Genomic DNA, 16830 nt, shown 5'->3' with positions numbered 1-16830 from the left:
GACTACTTGAAAAGATAGCAATGTATTGTGATAACACTAGTCTTACAAAAAGGATATAAGAACATTACCAAAGATTCTAAAGACCACTTCTGAACTATGAGTAGAGCTCAACTTACTCTCACTCCCACTACTAGCCTAACTAAAGAAGTGATTAATAGTGGATACTTCTTATCTTTTGGACTTGGTACTCTACTTGTCTATTTTACAAATGAGCTAAACACCACTATTTATAGTACATAAGAGTGGGTGTATTTGTAGTTAAAATGGAGGCAATTCAGCTAACAAGGGGGTCAGGTGATACCCTATGGCATCAATGACCCTTGAATTTCTTCGATAAAGCGTCTAAGGTCTTTAATGACTCATCCATGTTGGTGTGGCACTATCCTAAGTCAGTTATATGGAGGTTGTGGGATTCTTTCATCGACCTGTGGAGTCATTGATCCTTGGATCCCTCCATGGAGGCCCTTGGATCAAACCAACAAGGAATCAACAAGTAGATATATTCCATTTTTTGTTTCTTCGCCAAACACATGGATCATTGATGTGGAGCTGACAGGGGACATTGAGCGACATGGGGTTGACCGACCTAACCAGTTAGACCGTGGGGCTTATGCCTCCTTTTTCTAGACTCCCGGTGCTTCATTTCTTCATAATTTATGAAGTTCTTCCTCCATTCAAATATTTTCAAGTACAAGTGGAACCATATTAGTTTAAAAAATCATGTTATGTTGATTTATCCCTTTCTTTGTTGCATTATTGATGGATAAGATTGGCATTTAGTATTCATCAATAGTAGTCCCATGGAGGTCCATCATGTTGAGTTCTAGCTTCATCCTAAGTTCTTCCTTCGAGCTTCTCTAGAAAGAACCCTATTTTGGGAGAAAGTCTTCCACATACCCTATAATAATCATGTACCCTAGTTAAGGTTTAGTGATTTGGTGGTTGATCAACAAGATAACCAATGAAACCAACAATATTTTCTACTACATAAGTTCTTAGTTATAGCGATGTAAACGATAGACTTATCCTAGTCTAAGGTATAGTGATTAAGCGCTCAACACCCTAAAGGAATATTAAAGATGAGTATTGAAGATCATAGAAGACATGAGATAAGCTAAAGACATTACGAAACATAAATCTAGACAAAAGAGCGAAGGATTCAACATAGAAGGGCATTGAAAGAAGCACTAGAGGTTTTCGATGGTCATTGGAGTTATCTGTTGTGAACAATAAGGAAGCAGTGCATGATGTATTTTTGTGTGGTTATTGGAGTTTAGCACCAAAGTTATACCATAGAGCCAATGCATAGGTGATTGAGAAGAGCACAAAGAGCATCAAAGCCCTCCAACTTGTGCACGAAGTACTGAGGTGTGTCTAGAGAGGGCCTAGTCCTCTAGATAGTACATTATAACTCTCTATTGTGGCACCAAACAAACCACCTAATAAAAGATCCAGTGGTTGGCAACACCTAGTTCTTATAGGAGAAGGCAACAGATTTCTCTAGTGTGGTCCTTGGAGGTCTTCGATGCACCCTAACGAGACATGCCTTTTGCCGAACAACTAGCTAGTGTTTATGGGGCTATATTATCTAATACCATGCCATTTGGAGGGTGTTTAAGCTTTCTTATAAGATGTAGTTGAATTGATGAGGCTCGTTCTTTTGTGATGTAGCTACCATATACCATTAAGAGAAGATTATATGAGTATAAAAACTCTTAGGATAGTTAGAAGCTACTTTAGCGCTTGGTCTAGCTTTAGATCTAGTGTTTATTGAGGTTTTCTACCACATTACTATCAGTGATTACGCACATGAAGAACTGTAGACCTTAGGGATTGTAAGTCTTGTGAGACTCTCCAACTATGTTTGTGTAGTAGCCAGTAGTCGTGTATGAGGAACTCTAGCCTTTAGCATTTTGGACAAAGCTTACCTAATGGATACAATGGAGAGAATTCTATGAGAGTCTTAGTAGATACCTACTTACATGTAGGGATGCTCATGAGGTATTCATAGAGTTACCCATGAGGGCTCCAAGAAGGACAAATGGAAAGTTTGAGCTTTCCAATACCTTTGTATAAACATTGCCATTTGAGAGTTTGCATTCTCTAACCATTTATATTATACATTTACATCCTGCATTCCTTATATGTGTGCTTTTACCTTCCTAGTCTACCTTGCTGGGTTAGTTCATATGATTAGAATTTAAAGTGCAAAACTCTTTGGAATTAGAGATATATAGCAACACTTAGAAAAACCTATTGCACATATGAATAAAATATGTGCAATTTTTACAAGTGGACTTTGGCCTTAACTTTAAGTGACCTATTTTTCCTTTTGGAGTCACATTCCATTCATACACCTTCCTTTATAGTCAAGATGGTGCACAAGAGGTACCAGAACAAGGCTCATGAAGATGGAACCACATCGAATCTCATTCGCGTATTGACCAATGCTAACAAGGCTCATGAATATGGAACCACATCAAATCTCATTCGTGTATTGACCAATGCTATCAAGATCTGGTTGGTTCTTGGGTTGCTTAGAGGTTTTGGTGGTCTTTATCCAACTTTGTTCTCCCATTCCCACTAACCCCTCTATCAAGCTAGCACCTTGGAGACCCCACTCAAAGTACCACAAGAAGATGCATGAGGTGGTCATTTGAATGCTACTTTAACCATACACTATCCATACTAGAATATATGTAAAACTCTTGCTTGTGGTGGGGTTATAACGTATTTGTAGACTTTGACACTAACATTATTTGTTTAGTCAGAAAAAAATTGTACCTCTTTATTGAAGAGGTCTTTGTTATCGTATATGTAACTTCATTTCATGGTCTTTGTTATCATGTAGGCAATTTTCTTTGAAGGTCTCTATTTTGGAAATTTTGAAAGTGATTCAGTATTTTCTCTAGTTTAAATAAATTTATGTGTGCCTATCAAAAGAAATTTAAAAAATAAATTGTGTAGACCCTAACAAGATCAAATACTTGCATAAAAACTATATTTGAGCCCATATGGTCCATTTCAAGCCCTACACGTGGAGATAGACACAAAAAATCAATTGTTTTGTAGGAACAATTCAACATTCTATCTCTAAATCACCACAAAATAATTCTAATAATACCTAAAAGTGGTCAAGAAAATTTAAACATTAGCATAGAGGCATCGATGTACATGCTTGTCATAACAATTCGAATGACGTTAATAAAGAGGGACTATGCATCATGTGTAAAATGATGAATACGCCTCAAACATAGTTTCATGTAGGGTTAGATATCGAGCCAGCTCGACTTGTTGAGGTAACGAGCCACAGAGCCTGCTCGGATCAACTCGTTTATGAGCTCAAGTTTTTGGATTGTTTATCTCGCGGACCAAAACAGAAAAAATAAAATATATAATAATCAATTTCTAATTGATTCTAAATCAATTTAGCAATACAAAATACTAATTATACTCATAGTTTCATAGACCACATCAATGCAACACCAAATTAACACAACTCATCAATTCATAATTCACACACATGTTCATCAGTTTAATCCACAGTCATAGTCTCACAAACCAATTTAACACATAGACATAGTTCATCGATCATCAGTTTAACTCATAGGTCATAGGCACCACACATACATATAACATGGTCATCAATTGGTGTGTTAATGATATGCATATAGTTTCGATTTTCTGAAATGTGATAGCTCGTTTAGGTTATGAGCTGGCTCATTACAAACCGAGCTAGCCCGTTAACGAACCGAGCTCAGATGTCAACTCAACTCGTAAAAAATCAAATGAGACGGTCCAGCCGAGCCGAGCCGACCTGATCACGAATCGAGCGAGCCGACGAGCCACGAGCATTTGTCCAGCCCTAGTTTCATGTAACTCAAGTCACACTTAAAAGTTTCCACAATCCAGTTAAATTCAATTTAGGGCCGTTTGTTTACAACTGTCTCTGCAAATTGTTGTATAAAGACAGTTGTGGTCTAGGATAGCGTCTAAAAACTCGGTTCATAGAGGCGACTCTAAAGGTTGTTTGGTTGGGCTATGTCCGTGAAAAAAACTGTTGCGGGCTGTGCTATTGTGGACTGTAGGTTGTTAAAAAGCTAAAAATTATTTGGTGGAAATCACTAAAAGCCGCTAAAAACTATTCCATATATATTTTTATAGTTTTATCCGAAAGCCGCAAAAGGCAAGTCTAAAAGTGCTTTCAGTTTTGCACTACGAGAAAATCATCTTTTAGAAAAAGTTGATTTCTAGATCCAGCTCTTTGATTGTCTTTTGGTTTTTAAGAAACAAAAGCGAAATCTAAAAGTCAAACCAAACACAGAATAAATCCTATAAAGATTGTTGTTATTCTGAGCCGACTCTAAAATGCTGTTGACTAGAGGTGATTGGACACCTGCCTCTATAAATCGCTGATCCGTAGAGACAGACTAAATACTACTAGAATATCTATCTCCCAAAATCCTAGTGTAAACACACTTGTGTATAAATATAATACTAGTACAATGCATGTACGCTACTACGTCACACACTTATATTTCATACCCATAAAAATAAATCTAATATCAAAGTGAACATATAGTCTATATATCAGATAATAAACTGACAAGAATAGATATTACACTTTATCTTAGTCAACAAATCGTGAAAGGTATGAATTGAAAAGAAACATGTCTCCTTTTTATAGCTCGCTTGGTCGCTTGTCCTCCTTTAGCTAACGAGATGGTACTATGTAAAAGTGTTGCGATGCGTTTAGCATTACCAACCCAACCCTACCCACCTAACCCTCGAACGTGCATCTATATATATAAGAAGGCACACAGTTTAGCTAACATGACAATCGAGTTAAGGTGCTTGTAACTGAAACCGGCGGCGGCGTCCCTAACACTTAACATCAGTGGTAAGCCGGCATACATGTTTTCTTATATAGAACAACTATACTTTAACCGTGACTATCTAGTCATTTTACTTGGTTCTGCACGGTTCCTCTGTTGATATGATTTCCACTTGCTTTGGTAGACACATCTACGAACTACACGACCTCCATGGCGCTGCCGCTGGACAGGACCTTTAATGTCGTAGCCGACTGCGAACGGTTTGAGGAGTACATTGGTGAGCTGCGAGAGGCAGTGAGGGACCCTACCGAACCGCCGCCATTAGCGGCGACTCATCCGAACCTCTACCGGCTCCGGCAGACCACGAGACGGGAGCCCAGGCAGTGGCTCCACCTTCGGATGGTGGCCAGGAACGCCGAGATCATTGTGTGGATCCGCACGGACAACCTCTACGTCGTCGGCTTCGAGCAGGTGCGAGGGGCACGGTACGAGTTCGGTGTTGACCCCGCCAATGACGCCAAAGAGAAGAACAAGAAGAAGAAGGATAAAGAGAAGAAAGCCAAGAAGAAGAACAAGAAAGAGGACCAGGAGCAACAGGAACGGCGGCCACTGATATCGGGCGCAACGTTCCTCGGGTTTAATGGCGGCTACGGCGATCTCCGTCAGCTGCAGACGGTGAGTTAATTCCTTCATTCCTTGGTCCTTGCTTAATGGGGATATAAGCTGAGATCCGATCCGATTCCCCTGCAGGGTCCGGACCCGGAAAGGCGGACGGTACCGGACCTCGGACGGGAGCCGCTGGTGGAAGCCATCCAAGGCTTGGCCGCGTACACGCCGGCGGCGCCAGGGTTGGTCCGGGACTGGCTTCGAACCATCGTCGTCACCGTCAGCGAGTCCCTCAGGCTACACAACGTTTGCCGGCATATCGCCCGGCTCCTCCTCGGTGAGTACACGAGAGGGTGGCTGGACCAAAGCCTAGTCGACTGCATCCGTGACTGGGGCGACGTCTCGGCGTGTGTGCTTGCTAGCGCCGCCCACCCCGAAGGCGACGCTCATGGGCGGTACAGTCAGCTGAGTCACATCTGCGAGAACACCGATCAGGCTTGTGAGGTGGTGGCCATCCTCAACGCTGGCGCTGTCCCCGACGAGCCAGGCCCGAGCCGCCGTCCCAAGCGTGAGGCCGCGGTCGGTGACGGAGACGACGACGGCTCCGTCCCGCCGCTGGGGCTGACCTTCGTCGAGGTCTTCTCGGCGGTCGTCGAGGGCGGCGGCGGCACGGGGAGGAACAGGAGCCTGCTGTACGGGCACATCGCCATCGACGACGGGCTCAGCTCGGGCTCTTCCCAGCTGCTCTTCATGCGTGGCCGCTCCAACGCGCTGCCGGCGAGTCTTGACGGCCAGGTCCAGCTCACCGGCCCGGCCAGGGCGGTGTGGGGCTACGGCGAGGTCGTCATGCACGTCGACCTCATGGACGCCGCCATCCCACACGTCGCCGACATGACGCCCGACGACGACGATGCCGAGGAGGTCGGCTCGGGGAAGCTGGTGTGGAACACGTACGACACGCCGCGGATGGTGTACGACGAGGCCGAGGAGTACGTGTTCGAGGGGGTGTCGGGCGCCGTCAACGTTCGCTGCGCCGTGGTCACCAACGCCGTCGTGGCCACCGTGGCGCTCAGGCGCACCGGCTCCGGCGGCGGGCAGAGAGTCGACGTCTACGGCACCGTCTCCGCCGCCACGGCCATGTTCGCCCCACAGGATAAGGTCACGCTCTTCAGCAGGGAGTGGAAGGACGCCGTCTCCGTGGGGGCCGGCGAGGACGTCCCGCTGCTGAGGAAGGTCGCCGTCGTGCAGCTCGGTTCGCCTCTCACGATATGCGCCGATCTGTGGACCAGGGCTCACGTCGCCGACATGTCGGTTGATGATCGGATCTCATCCGGCGATGTGGCTGTGTTTCACCCCAGCCCCTTTGGGGTGGTCCGGAAGATGATCGGCGGCGGCGACGTCGAGGTGTCCGTCACCTGGTCACTCAACTAGCTAGGTCCCTACTGCTTTTAAATGTCTGGATAATAAATCGGGATGTCATGACCGGTATTTCCTTTTTCATCTTGTTGCTTGCTTGTCTGTTCATCTATGTAATAATAAATTAATAATTGATCCATCCATATTACTCCTAAATTAAGCCAACCCAAGCATACCGACTACTACTATACAGTAATTAGCATGCTTCAACTGTCTTCAGTTTGTAACTTAAGGTCCCGTTTGGATCCTAAGAATTAAATTTCATTCTAATAATCATAATTTAGACATAGATTAATTAAGTTCATATGTTTTTATACAAAATATATTCGTATACTACTATTGAACATATGGAGGAAATATTTATATGCTACATTTTTTATTAAGGAGAGTGTGATGAAAAGTGTGTTATAATTTGCATAGTAGAAACATATACTAGTAATACATAAAATTAATTTTCACTCCTCATCCTATAAAAATGGGATAGAGTTATATCTAAACTTTAGAAAGTGGTGGAATGTAAAATTCCAAATCAAATAATCTACTCTATTAAATAAATTCCAATTCCTTCAAAATGAAGGGATCTAAACGACCCCTTAGGAATTATTATATTATTTTATCATTAGATATGTGCGAACACAAGGTTTATACGAACCCTTGTGGTTCGAGTTTGTGATGATTGATTGTTAATGGAGTAATGTTTTAGGTTGAGTCGTGCGGACTAATAGGAAAATGGGTGTGTATATGTAGCGTGTCTTTTGACTTGTGGTGCATATGTGGAATCTGGAGTGGTCGACGAAGAAGGTAAATATCATGTGGATTCGTGTAAAAACACCGTGAGTGGTGAAGGACGAGTGTGGAATCTGGAGTGGTCGACGACCACACCAATGTAATTATACTCATAGTTAATTTGGGGTTGAGAACGTGTCTAAGGTCGTACCTCACAGTCCCTTGCGTTAAACCAGCTGATGGGGTGCCACTGACCCCCCTTTGGTCGCATGTCGAACCAGAGGGCCGATAGAGGGTCGAGTAAGGAAGGATTGTATGAGATTCACCCAACGGGGCGAGCCCCCAAGTGGGACCACTAGCCATACCAAACCCTACCTGAGGGCGGTCAGATCTCACTTGGATAACCCATTAGCAGCTCGACGACCTCCCTCTCCACGCGCGACTAGGTCGGTGATGGACGAACCTCCCCCAAAAGACTAGAAATCTCTCTGGGGAGAGATGCGTGCAAAAAAACTACCAAACAACCGAGCCCAAACGCGTCATCGACATCCACTAAGCACATTATCAGACATAAAACCGAGCCAACCATCGCAAAAGAGGGTCCGCCCAAAGCCGCGAAAACGCCACACTCGTGAAATACCCCCCTAAGCAATCCTCACATATTACTCGGGGGGAGGGCTACATCTAGCAAACGCGCTTGCGCGCATCAAAAATCCTGATTCCCAACAAGAAAGCCTTTGAGCAACTCCAAAGAGTTGCTCAAAAGCTCGGGTGCTGCTAACGGGTCTCAGGAACGAGGTATCCAAAGTAGATCCATTACTTATGGTGGCCCAACTAGGCAAGAAGCCACGAGAGTAAGACCAGCCAAGTCCCGCCGAGTTACCAGGCGAGGTGAACGGACCGACCAAGTCCCACCATGGAAGTGGGCGAGGCGGACGGACCAACCATGCCTCGCTGAGCAACTGGATGAGGTGGGCGTCCCTACCAACTCCCACCGAGCAACTACGTGAGGGGGGTGATTCGATCAAAGCTTGCGCAAGCAACTGGGCTAGGTGGGGGCATAAGGGCCTGTGGCGAGGGCTGGTACATCCGTGGGTTCCAGTTACACGACCCTCTGCCACATGGCGGGTAGGCGCACACCTACACCCGCTTAACGTGAAAACGAGGCAAACAATGTTGACCCACGCCAGCCACGATAAGGCATGTCGCCACTAAATACCGTCTTGGCTGATGCCACGGCACGGCGGGGAGGCGTTAGAGTCCCTGTCAATAGGATGAGACATGATCACGTATGACCCTTAACGCTCCCGACACTATAACGTGGGACCGAGCAGAGCCCATTATGAGTGTTGTATATTTATCAGACACCCATTATCCAGATATGGCGCGAGTGAGATAGGGAACAACTAGACAGTGTTGTATATTTGAGACACATTTAGTCATGTCCTATATTTTTGATATTTGTTTTAAATAAGGTGGTCGTTGGAGTGCTCTTTTTAACCTTTTGCCTTATAATTTAATTTAATACGCTATTTTAAGTCACTCTTAGAGTTGCTCTAAGGTCACGTTTGGGACCAAGGGTAATGGAGAGGATTTAGAAGATCAAAATCTTTTACTAATAAGACTTGAATGGTAATAGATTTTGGTCCCCTCAATCCTTTCTACTACTCTTACTATCAAACAAGCCCTAAAGACGTTCGGAGTCCTTTTATGCCAAATGACTGTTTCACCTCAAGGGCTCTCTTAGGTAGTGTTTGGTTGAAGAGCCAAGTAGAACGGAGCCGTTCTGTCCCAGTTTTGTTGTTGTTTGGTTACAAAGTAACTAGAACGGAATGACTCCAATTAGGAAATATTCTCCTCAGACCCGGAACCATCCCGCTCCAAAAAATCAACCGGACGGAGCCGCTCCGTTTCCAGCCCGCTCGCATCACGCTCCGTTCCGTTCACTATCTAACCAAACAAAAAACAGAGCCGCTCTGTTCCAGATTACCAAACACAGAACAAAGCGGCTCCGTTCCTAGAATCAGGGATGAAACGACTCCGTTCTACTTGACTCCTCAACCAAACACTATCTTAAATCGTATTCTCACCAAAGATACGTGGAGAATGAAACCAAATAACTACGTGTAAAGTTATTTTACCAAATAATTTATCAAAACAACTTAGCTCTATCGATAGAGCTATTTTATAAAGGTAAAGCCCACCACCAGCAGCAGCAAGAGAAAAACGGAAGGGAGGGGGGGGGCTGATTGAATTCGATGTCCGCCTGCGTCTACCCTGCTTCAGAAAAAAATAGTATTTCTAAACAATAAATACTTGAATAAAACTCTATCAGAAGAAAAGACAAAGGTCAGAAGCTGATCTCAAATTTCTTCATATCGGTACGACAAGTTCAATTGTTCAGACAAAGCGCGAAGGATCTGTTTCGGACCAATGGGCCTAGAGCCCCTAGACAGGCAGTTTCCATGCCTGCTCCAGGCCCAGGCAAAACAGCACCGGACTGCGGCTCCACCATTGCCGTTCCTGTTTCTTCGAATTCTTCTCCCGTTCAGGCGTCCATCCCTCTTTTCTCTCGTGGCGACGAAGACGACCGACGCCGACGCTGACGCCCTACGCCAGGTGCCAGGTTCCGTCGGGTCCTTCGCCGGCGAAGAGCATCCACCAGGTATACCGTATGCCCACCCCTTCTCGTACTGTTCGAAACGGAGCTTCCAAACCCTAACTTAAGCTATTTGGCTATGAGTATCCGGATCTGAGTGTACATGTATGCCTGTTTAATGTCTACCACTCTCTCTCTCTCTCTCTCTCTCTCTCTCCAAATATATTATCGCCCATGTCCGTGACTGGCTCTGCCCCCTTTGCTTGGATTAGCTGGCTGACTTCTGAGATTTGTTTCCCTGTATATCGCGCCTGGTAATTTTGGATCATTCGTTTCTTCTAGGCGACCCAGTGCTGTTCTGGTGCGGTTTCATTGCGGAAGTTTTGTTGTGGGATTTTCCGGTGGCGAAGATGATCCGACTACCCATGTACGCGGCGTTCAGCCTGCTGGCGACGGCTTCGGCGGCGTACTACGCGTTCAGCAGCCGGGAGCAGTTCTACCCGGCGATGGTGTACCTCTCCACCTCCAAGATCTGCTTCGTGCTGCTCCTCAACACGGGCCTGGTTGCCATGTGCGTCGCCTGGCAGCTCGCCAGGCGTCTCTTCCTCGGCTCCCTCCGGGAGGCCGAGGTCGAGCGCCTCAACGAGCAGTCCTGGCGGGAGGTCATCGAGATTCTCTTCGCCGTCACCATCTTCCGGCAGGACTTCTCGGTGTCCTTCCTTGCCATGGTCGCTGCACTGCTTCTTGTTAAGGCACTGCACTGGCTCGCGCAGAAGAGGGTCGAGTACATCGAGACCACACCCTCCGTGCCCTTGCTCTCGCACATCAGGATTGTATCCTTCATGGTTTTCCTGCTCACGGTCGATTGCCTCTTCCTGTCAAACTCACTCAGGTCACTCATACAGAAGCGGGAGGCGTCTGTTGCCATCTTCTTCTCCTTTGAGTAAGCTCAGTTTTCGTTTCTTTAATTTTGCCTAAATGCCTTTTTTTATGTGCATGGAAATTCCTGAGATGTATCTATGCTTTCTGTTTTCACTTTATCACTGTATCAATATGACACGCTACAATATTCGATCCTCTTTCGCAACAATATTAGAGTAGGTGTAGAGATCGATTAAAATGAGTGAACTCTTTCAAATGGCATTTCCCAATATGATGGACAACAAATTGCAAAACTAAGTACTATATGTTAGGTCTATATATCAAGCGAGTGTCTTTTTGTAGTTGCACTGTACCATGCCTGCAAGGCTACCACAAAGATCTTAATTCTTCAGTAACACGACCTCTTTCCATTTTGTGTATCGTCCTTTGCAGTTTGCACTGCCCTATACCATATGAATAATGCCAGATTTGCAGTTATTGTTCTTTTTTTGTTTGCTTGATGTGTATATGCTAAGCCATGAATATATCTTAATTTCACTACCTCAATATTCTCAATCTTGCTAATCAGTTCATCTATATGTTGTTGTTGCTATATTATGAAATGTTAGGCTATGAGCTTGTGCAGTTGTCTGTTTAGGTTTGAGCAATACATTAAGTGTTGCAAAGTATTAGGCCCATTAGCATGAAACATTAGCTACACTATCATTTTTTTTCTTGTTCCTTCCAAGGCAAGGCGTATGGCTTGCAGGTTGGGTATAGTTCTTATTCTACTCTGGCACTGGGTCTGCCTTTTCTTATTTCAAGATTCAAAATACTCAATAATAGCTAACAAGTATAAATCATGTTTCAGATATACGATACTAGCAACATCCACTTTATCAACATTTGTGAAGTACATATTCTATGTCAGTGACATGCTAATGGAAGGTCAATGGGAGAGAAAGGCAGTTTATACATTTTACTTGGAGCTCATCAGTGACCTTGTGCACTTGTCATTATACATGCTCTTCTTCATAGCTATCTTCTTGTAAGTTCTCTTATTATGGTACTCTGATACTAGGATGCAAACTATGGTTATTGATTCGTTATATGAATCAGGAACTATGGTGTCCCGCTGCACTTGATTCGTGAGCTATATGAGACCTTCCGCAGCTTCAGAATTCGCATTGCAGATTACATACGTTACAGAAAGATCACTTCCAACATGAATGAACGCTTTCCAGAAGCTACATCAGAAGAGCTCGATGCGTTAGTTTTATATTTTAATTTTTGGTGATTCAGTTGACTCAACTATAAAAATAGTGTCATTTAAATTTTATTGTATTCAGGAGTGATGCTACATGTATTATTTGCCGTGAGGAGATGACTACAGCAAAGAAACTGCTCTGTGGGCATCTGTTCCATGTGCATTGTCTGAGGTCATGGCTAGAGCGCCAACACACTTGCCCCACGTGCAGAGCTCCAATCGTTCCTGCAGATAATGGACGTGCTGCATCATCACGACAACATGGAGCCCAGGCTGGGGTTCAACCTGGTGAGTTTCTGTTCCTTTATTTCTCTGATCTTATTTCACTACCCCACATATTTTGATTTTAGCCTTAAGAATCATTGAGGACGCACTCTGTTGTCAGTTCTATATCTGTGATTGCTGTTTTGATGTGAGGAAAGTCAGCTGCAGGTACTGCCACTCCATCCTCAGAAGGAGCACCAGGTGAGAACATGAGCAGGCGCCAAGCAAAACTTGAAGCTGCTGCTGCAGCAGCTTCTTTATATGGAAGATCTTTTGTTTATCCTCCAGCAAACACCCTAAACAGGTATGTTTCTGAAACACTCTAAAGTCTAAAAGCAAAGTTTATCATCTTGTCAAACTGGGGTTGTTAACAATGCTTGTCTAGTTTTCTGTACTTTGTATTCACTATAATTTAATTGTTACTGTATTTATAGCATAACGAAGTGTAGGGGGGTGTTATTATGATATAAAGCATAATACTAATATGCTATGTTTTATTCAACCAGCAGGTCTGGTTCTCCCCAGCCTACATCAAGTGCACCACAATCTGAAGCCAGTAGCTCCAATCATCAGTCACAAAAAGACCAAGAAACACAGCTCCAAAACAGCAGCGATGGTTTAGTGCCTCTGCCTTTTAGTGCAGATGGTGTTGTTGGTTCAGGAACAAGCACAAGAGATCTTGAAAATTCACTGCAGAAGGCACAAGAAAACTTTATTAAGAGCCAGATTGAGGTAAGAAAGAATCTTGGTCCCTAAAGTACTTTTTTTAATGAAATATCCCAAAAGTACTCAGCTTACATCCTTCCATGCTACTTTATGATGTAATCAACAAGCACTGCATACAAGCTATAATGACATGAACTGCTTGCAAGTTGCAATATCGTACATATTTCTGTTGCAAGCTCATCTTCAATCTCAATCATGCAAAGCTGCACACTCTGCGATCTTCATATGTACTGAGGACTTGCGCAATATCCGACATGGACGGATAACTTCTGAATCGCACAATTGAGCATTCGACTCAACTTGCATCTATTTGATGATTCATGCATTGCATAATCACACATGAAAAGGAATCTGTTGCACTAGGTATCTGTGTGATGTTTTTAATATCTTCTGACTATATTTAACCTAAGTTACCAGTATGGAGATGTACATCCTGCCTGTCATTGAGTACTTCAAATACACAAATATGTCATCCATGGCACGAATCTAGTTACCATTGATTCCTACAAGACAACAGTATGTAGCGCACAAGTATTGTTTCTAGCCATTTTAACAATCTTGATTGGCACATATGATCTACATTTTAGTGTAGACTGCAAGTTCAGGAGCTTTGAAACTTGGATAGCACCCAGTGACTAGATTGGACCAGTCTGTTGCATCCGTGCACGTATGGCAACTGTTAGGCTAATTGTTATTTCACCTAATGACACGCTTAATATACTGCATGGATTTCTATCATTGATATATCAATAGCAGTTGCTAATTGTTATTTCACCTTCAGTTTACAATGGCATGCTTAATATAATGCATGGATTTCTATCATTGATATATCAACAGTAACATCCAACAACACTCATAATCTGTACGTCGTGTTTCCAGATGTTACAAATCCAACTGCAAATGGTGCAGCGTGGCGCTGCTGGGTTGAGCAGTAGCGAGAACACTGAGCACACAGAAGACTGACTGAATCTGTAAACAGGCACTCCTGCATCGTGGAGTAATAATGAGAATACTGAGCACACGCAGCTGAATCTGTAAATAGGCGGAGATGAGGATGGGGATAAAAGAAAGCAATCAAAGAATTGGCTATACCTGGGGGAAACTGATGTTTTGCCTGGATTTTGGTAGGCTTGTTGACTATGCTTTCCTGTTACTGTGTTAGTGCCTTCTTGCCAGCGTTAGATGTTTCTCTACGTGTGGTGGTTTCTGTAGGTTGGGTACATCTAATTGCTAGTTTAATTATACGATTACACAAAATTCTTGTACCGAGGGAAAATAGAAAGGATAATTGTACAAATGACTTTTTTGTGTGCATATCCATGATATCGGGATTGTCTGTAGATTTTGTGTTTACTGGAGTAAAACAGAAAATTTGGCTGCTGATTGGATGTTGAACAGAGTGGATCTGGCATGCCTAATACTGCAGCTAACCGAGCGATTGCTGAAACATAAGACTACAAGTTGGTTGCCGTGGCGTTGGCTCGCCGGCCGAATCGACCACGAGACTCATGACGAGTGTGCCGCAGCCCGCAGGGCAGAGGCGCAGAGCCGGCTAGGTCCTTGGAACCGGTTGGCTGCATGCCTGCATTTCGTGATGATTCTACCGTTTGACTGCATTTGGTGGTAATTCGTGGCAGCTGGATGTCACACCCAGTTTCGAGAAGACAAACTGAATACGAATCATGTGAGTCTCAGAATCAGAAACTCACATACATAACGATTACATAATTATACATCATCACGCATTGTTCAAAGTAAATAGCAGAAATAGTACTTTATTGCATCAAGATGTCTAAGACCTCCACAGAGTCAATCCTTAATGTAGTCGTTAACATTATCAAAATGCGGAATACGAAACGTAGCAGATAAGACATTCACAGGCAGCCGACTGGAGGTTTGCCACTAAGAATAGTTAAGGCTTAGCATTGCTTTTAATAAGTTTGTTAAAAATTTATTAGCAATTACTAAGTATAAGTGTGTACCAACCCAATTAAATAAGAGTTCACAATTAATAATAAATTCCATAATGCAATGCAAATGACAAATTAAGTTTAATTCTATTGTGAGGGTCCGAGCCACTCATGATCGTGAGCACGGTTGATATACCAGTTTTACACTCTACAGACATTGCACATATTTACCCACAAACCATGTTACTCATTTGCTAAGGGGTCTCGAATCCCATTTATCTCTACTAAGGAGACGAGGCAGGGTAGCACCATGAAGCCTTTCCAAAGTTCCACTAGATGAGAGAACCTGCTATGGTTTCTGGGCCAAAGGTGATATAGGAATCCCTTATCCAAAAAGTTATATAGTAGTCTGACCCGAGGACCTCCCTACACCTGCACTCCACTCCGAACGCCCTTATCGGGAAAGGATTAACTCACACTAGCTCTCCTAATTAATTAGCCAAGGACGTCCGATTCCACCCTTGTGGTAGCACTGTTTTTGTCGGGTGGTCTCTCCATGTTCCAATTAACCAAAATAATCTTATCATGAACAATAAATAATCCATTTACAGTAATAAGCATGACATAAATCATATGTATCATAACACTCAAAACCACATAGAGCAATAACAGATACTACCCAATAGTTCATTAGTGAGCAAGGTATAAAATAGACAAAACTAGGGTAACATATTAGGTTCCATCAAGTTAACCTGAGCATGTCACGATGATTATGGAGAACAGTATTAGATAAATAAAAGTGAACAAGGGCACAACTTGCCTTCTGCGAGCTCCTGCTCAGAATCCTCAACCTGTGGTGCTTCGGGTCACGAGGTATGGCGAGAGGCGTGATGTGCAGGTACAAGTAGAGGTGACGCGGCTAAGGTGGTTGCAACCGCCTCCGCAATCCTCGGGTTTCTGTTCAGCTCGACGCCGCCGGAGAGGGACGAGTTCTGGGACGGGGGGCCCCACATGCCAGAGACACGGCTACTGAGCATGCGCGGGGGAGAGGCTAGCGCCCGAGCCCACCTATCAGCGCACGTTGGTGTGGCATTTGCTGCCCATGCCGGGCCAGTCATCGTGCATGTGTCTTAGGCCGAGAGGGGAGGGCTTCGGCCCAGACACGCTTTATCTTTTTTCTATTCCTTTGTTTTGTTTTCCTCGTTTTACATTTGTGTTTTCATTTCTATTTTCATCTTTCAAATTCAACTTTTATTACCAACTCAAATACAAGTGCAACATTGCAAGAATATCAGCATGGAGTGCAAATTTATGTATTTTTTGTATTCATTAATTACTTTAATGATAATGTATGTATGCATGTTAAATAAATAATGAGATCTACATATTTAATTCCTCTCTCTTTATTAAATCAAAATTTAGGCATTACAGTAGTTCACCTTGTTTACCTTTGACTAGCACTTGGTTGATTTCATGCTTACTCTATGTCTACTGCAGTTTTAGTAGTGAACTTCTCTTTTGACATGCTTAAAACTGGATCAAAATGCTTATTCTTTACATATCTTGTGCATATGATCAATTTGAACTTCTTTACATATGATCTGTTAGCACGTGTATTTA

General features: G+C 43.6%; 2 protein-coding genes and 1 pseudogene across 7 annotated transcripts; 2 read left to right on the top strand and 1 right to left on the bottom strand.

Annotated features, from left to right (window-relative positions):
• Positions 1-4511: 4511 nt before the first annotated feature.
• On the bottom strand, positions 4512-4655 carry LOC111590983 (uncharacterized; annotated as a pseudogene).
• A 165-nt stretch (positions 4656-4820) lies between these two features.
• On the top strand, positions 4821-7013 carry LOC100304408 (rRNA N-glycosidase). Of its 2 annotated transcripts, XM_008670014.2 has the most exons (3): positions 4821-4900; positions 5020-5510; positions 5586-7013. In XM_008670014.2, exons 2-3 carry the CDS (start codon positions 5046-5048, stop codon positions 6870-6872), a joined length of 1752 nt encoding a protein of 583 aa, XP_008668236.1. In that variant the 5' UTR covers positions 4821-4900; positions 5020-5045; the 3' UTR covers positions 6873-7013. The 2 variants fall into 2 exon arrangements, with proteins under 2 accessions (XP_008668236.1, NP_001159316.1); NM_001165844.1 differs by lacking the exon at positions 4821-4900 and having other exon boundaries at positions 4971-5510; positions 5586-6999.
• A 2951-nt stretch (positions 7014-9964) lies between these two features.
• LOC100217233 (ERAD-associated E3 ubiquitin-protein ligase HRD1A) lies at positions 9965-14681 on the top strand. Of its 5 annotated transcripts, none has more exons than XM_020547485.2 (8): positions 9965-10248; positions 10525-11125; positions 11915-12091; positions 12163-12312; positions 12393-12598; positions 12743-12878; positions 13084-13306; positions 14180-14681. In XM_020547485.2, the coding sequence occupies exons 1-8, from the start codon at positions 10017-10019 to the stop codon at positions 14261-14263; spliced, it is 1809 nt and encodes a 602-aa protein (XP_020403074.1). In that variant the 5' UTR covers positions 9965-10016; the 3' UTR covers positions 14264-14681. The 5 variants fall into 5 exon arrangements, with proteins under 5 accessions (XP_020403074.1, XP_008667391.1, XP_008667390.1 ...); XM_008669169.3 differs by having other exon boundaries at positions 12737-12878; XM_008669168.3 differs by having other exon boundaries at positions 12737-12878; positions 13081-13306.
• The last annotated feature ends 2149 nt before the right edge of the window (positions 14682-16830 follow it).

The sequence above is a fragment of the Zea mays genome, chromosome 2 (genome assembly GCF_902167145.1).
Source record: "Zea mays cultivar B73 chromosome 2, Zm-B73-REFERENCE-NAM-5.0, whole genome shotgun sequence".
Lineage (NCBI taxonomy): Eukaryota > Viridiplantae > Streptophyta > Magnoliopsida > Poales > Poaceae > Zea > Zea mays.
Note: the sequence above shows the minus strand (reverse complement) of the source record. Positions and strands in the feature narration are given on the sequence as shown.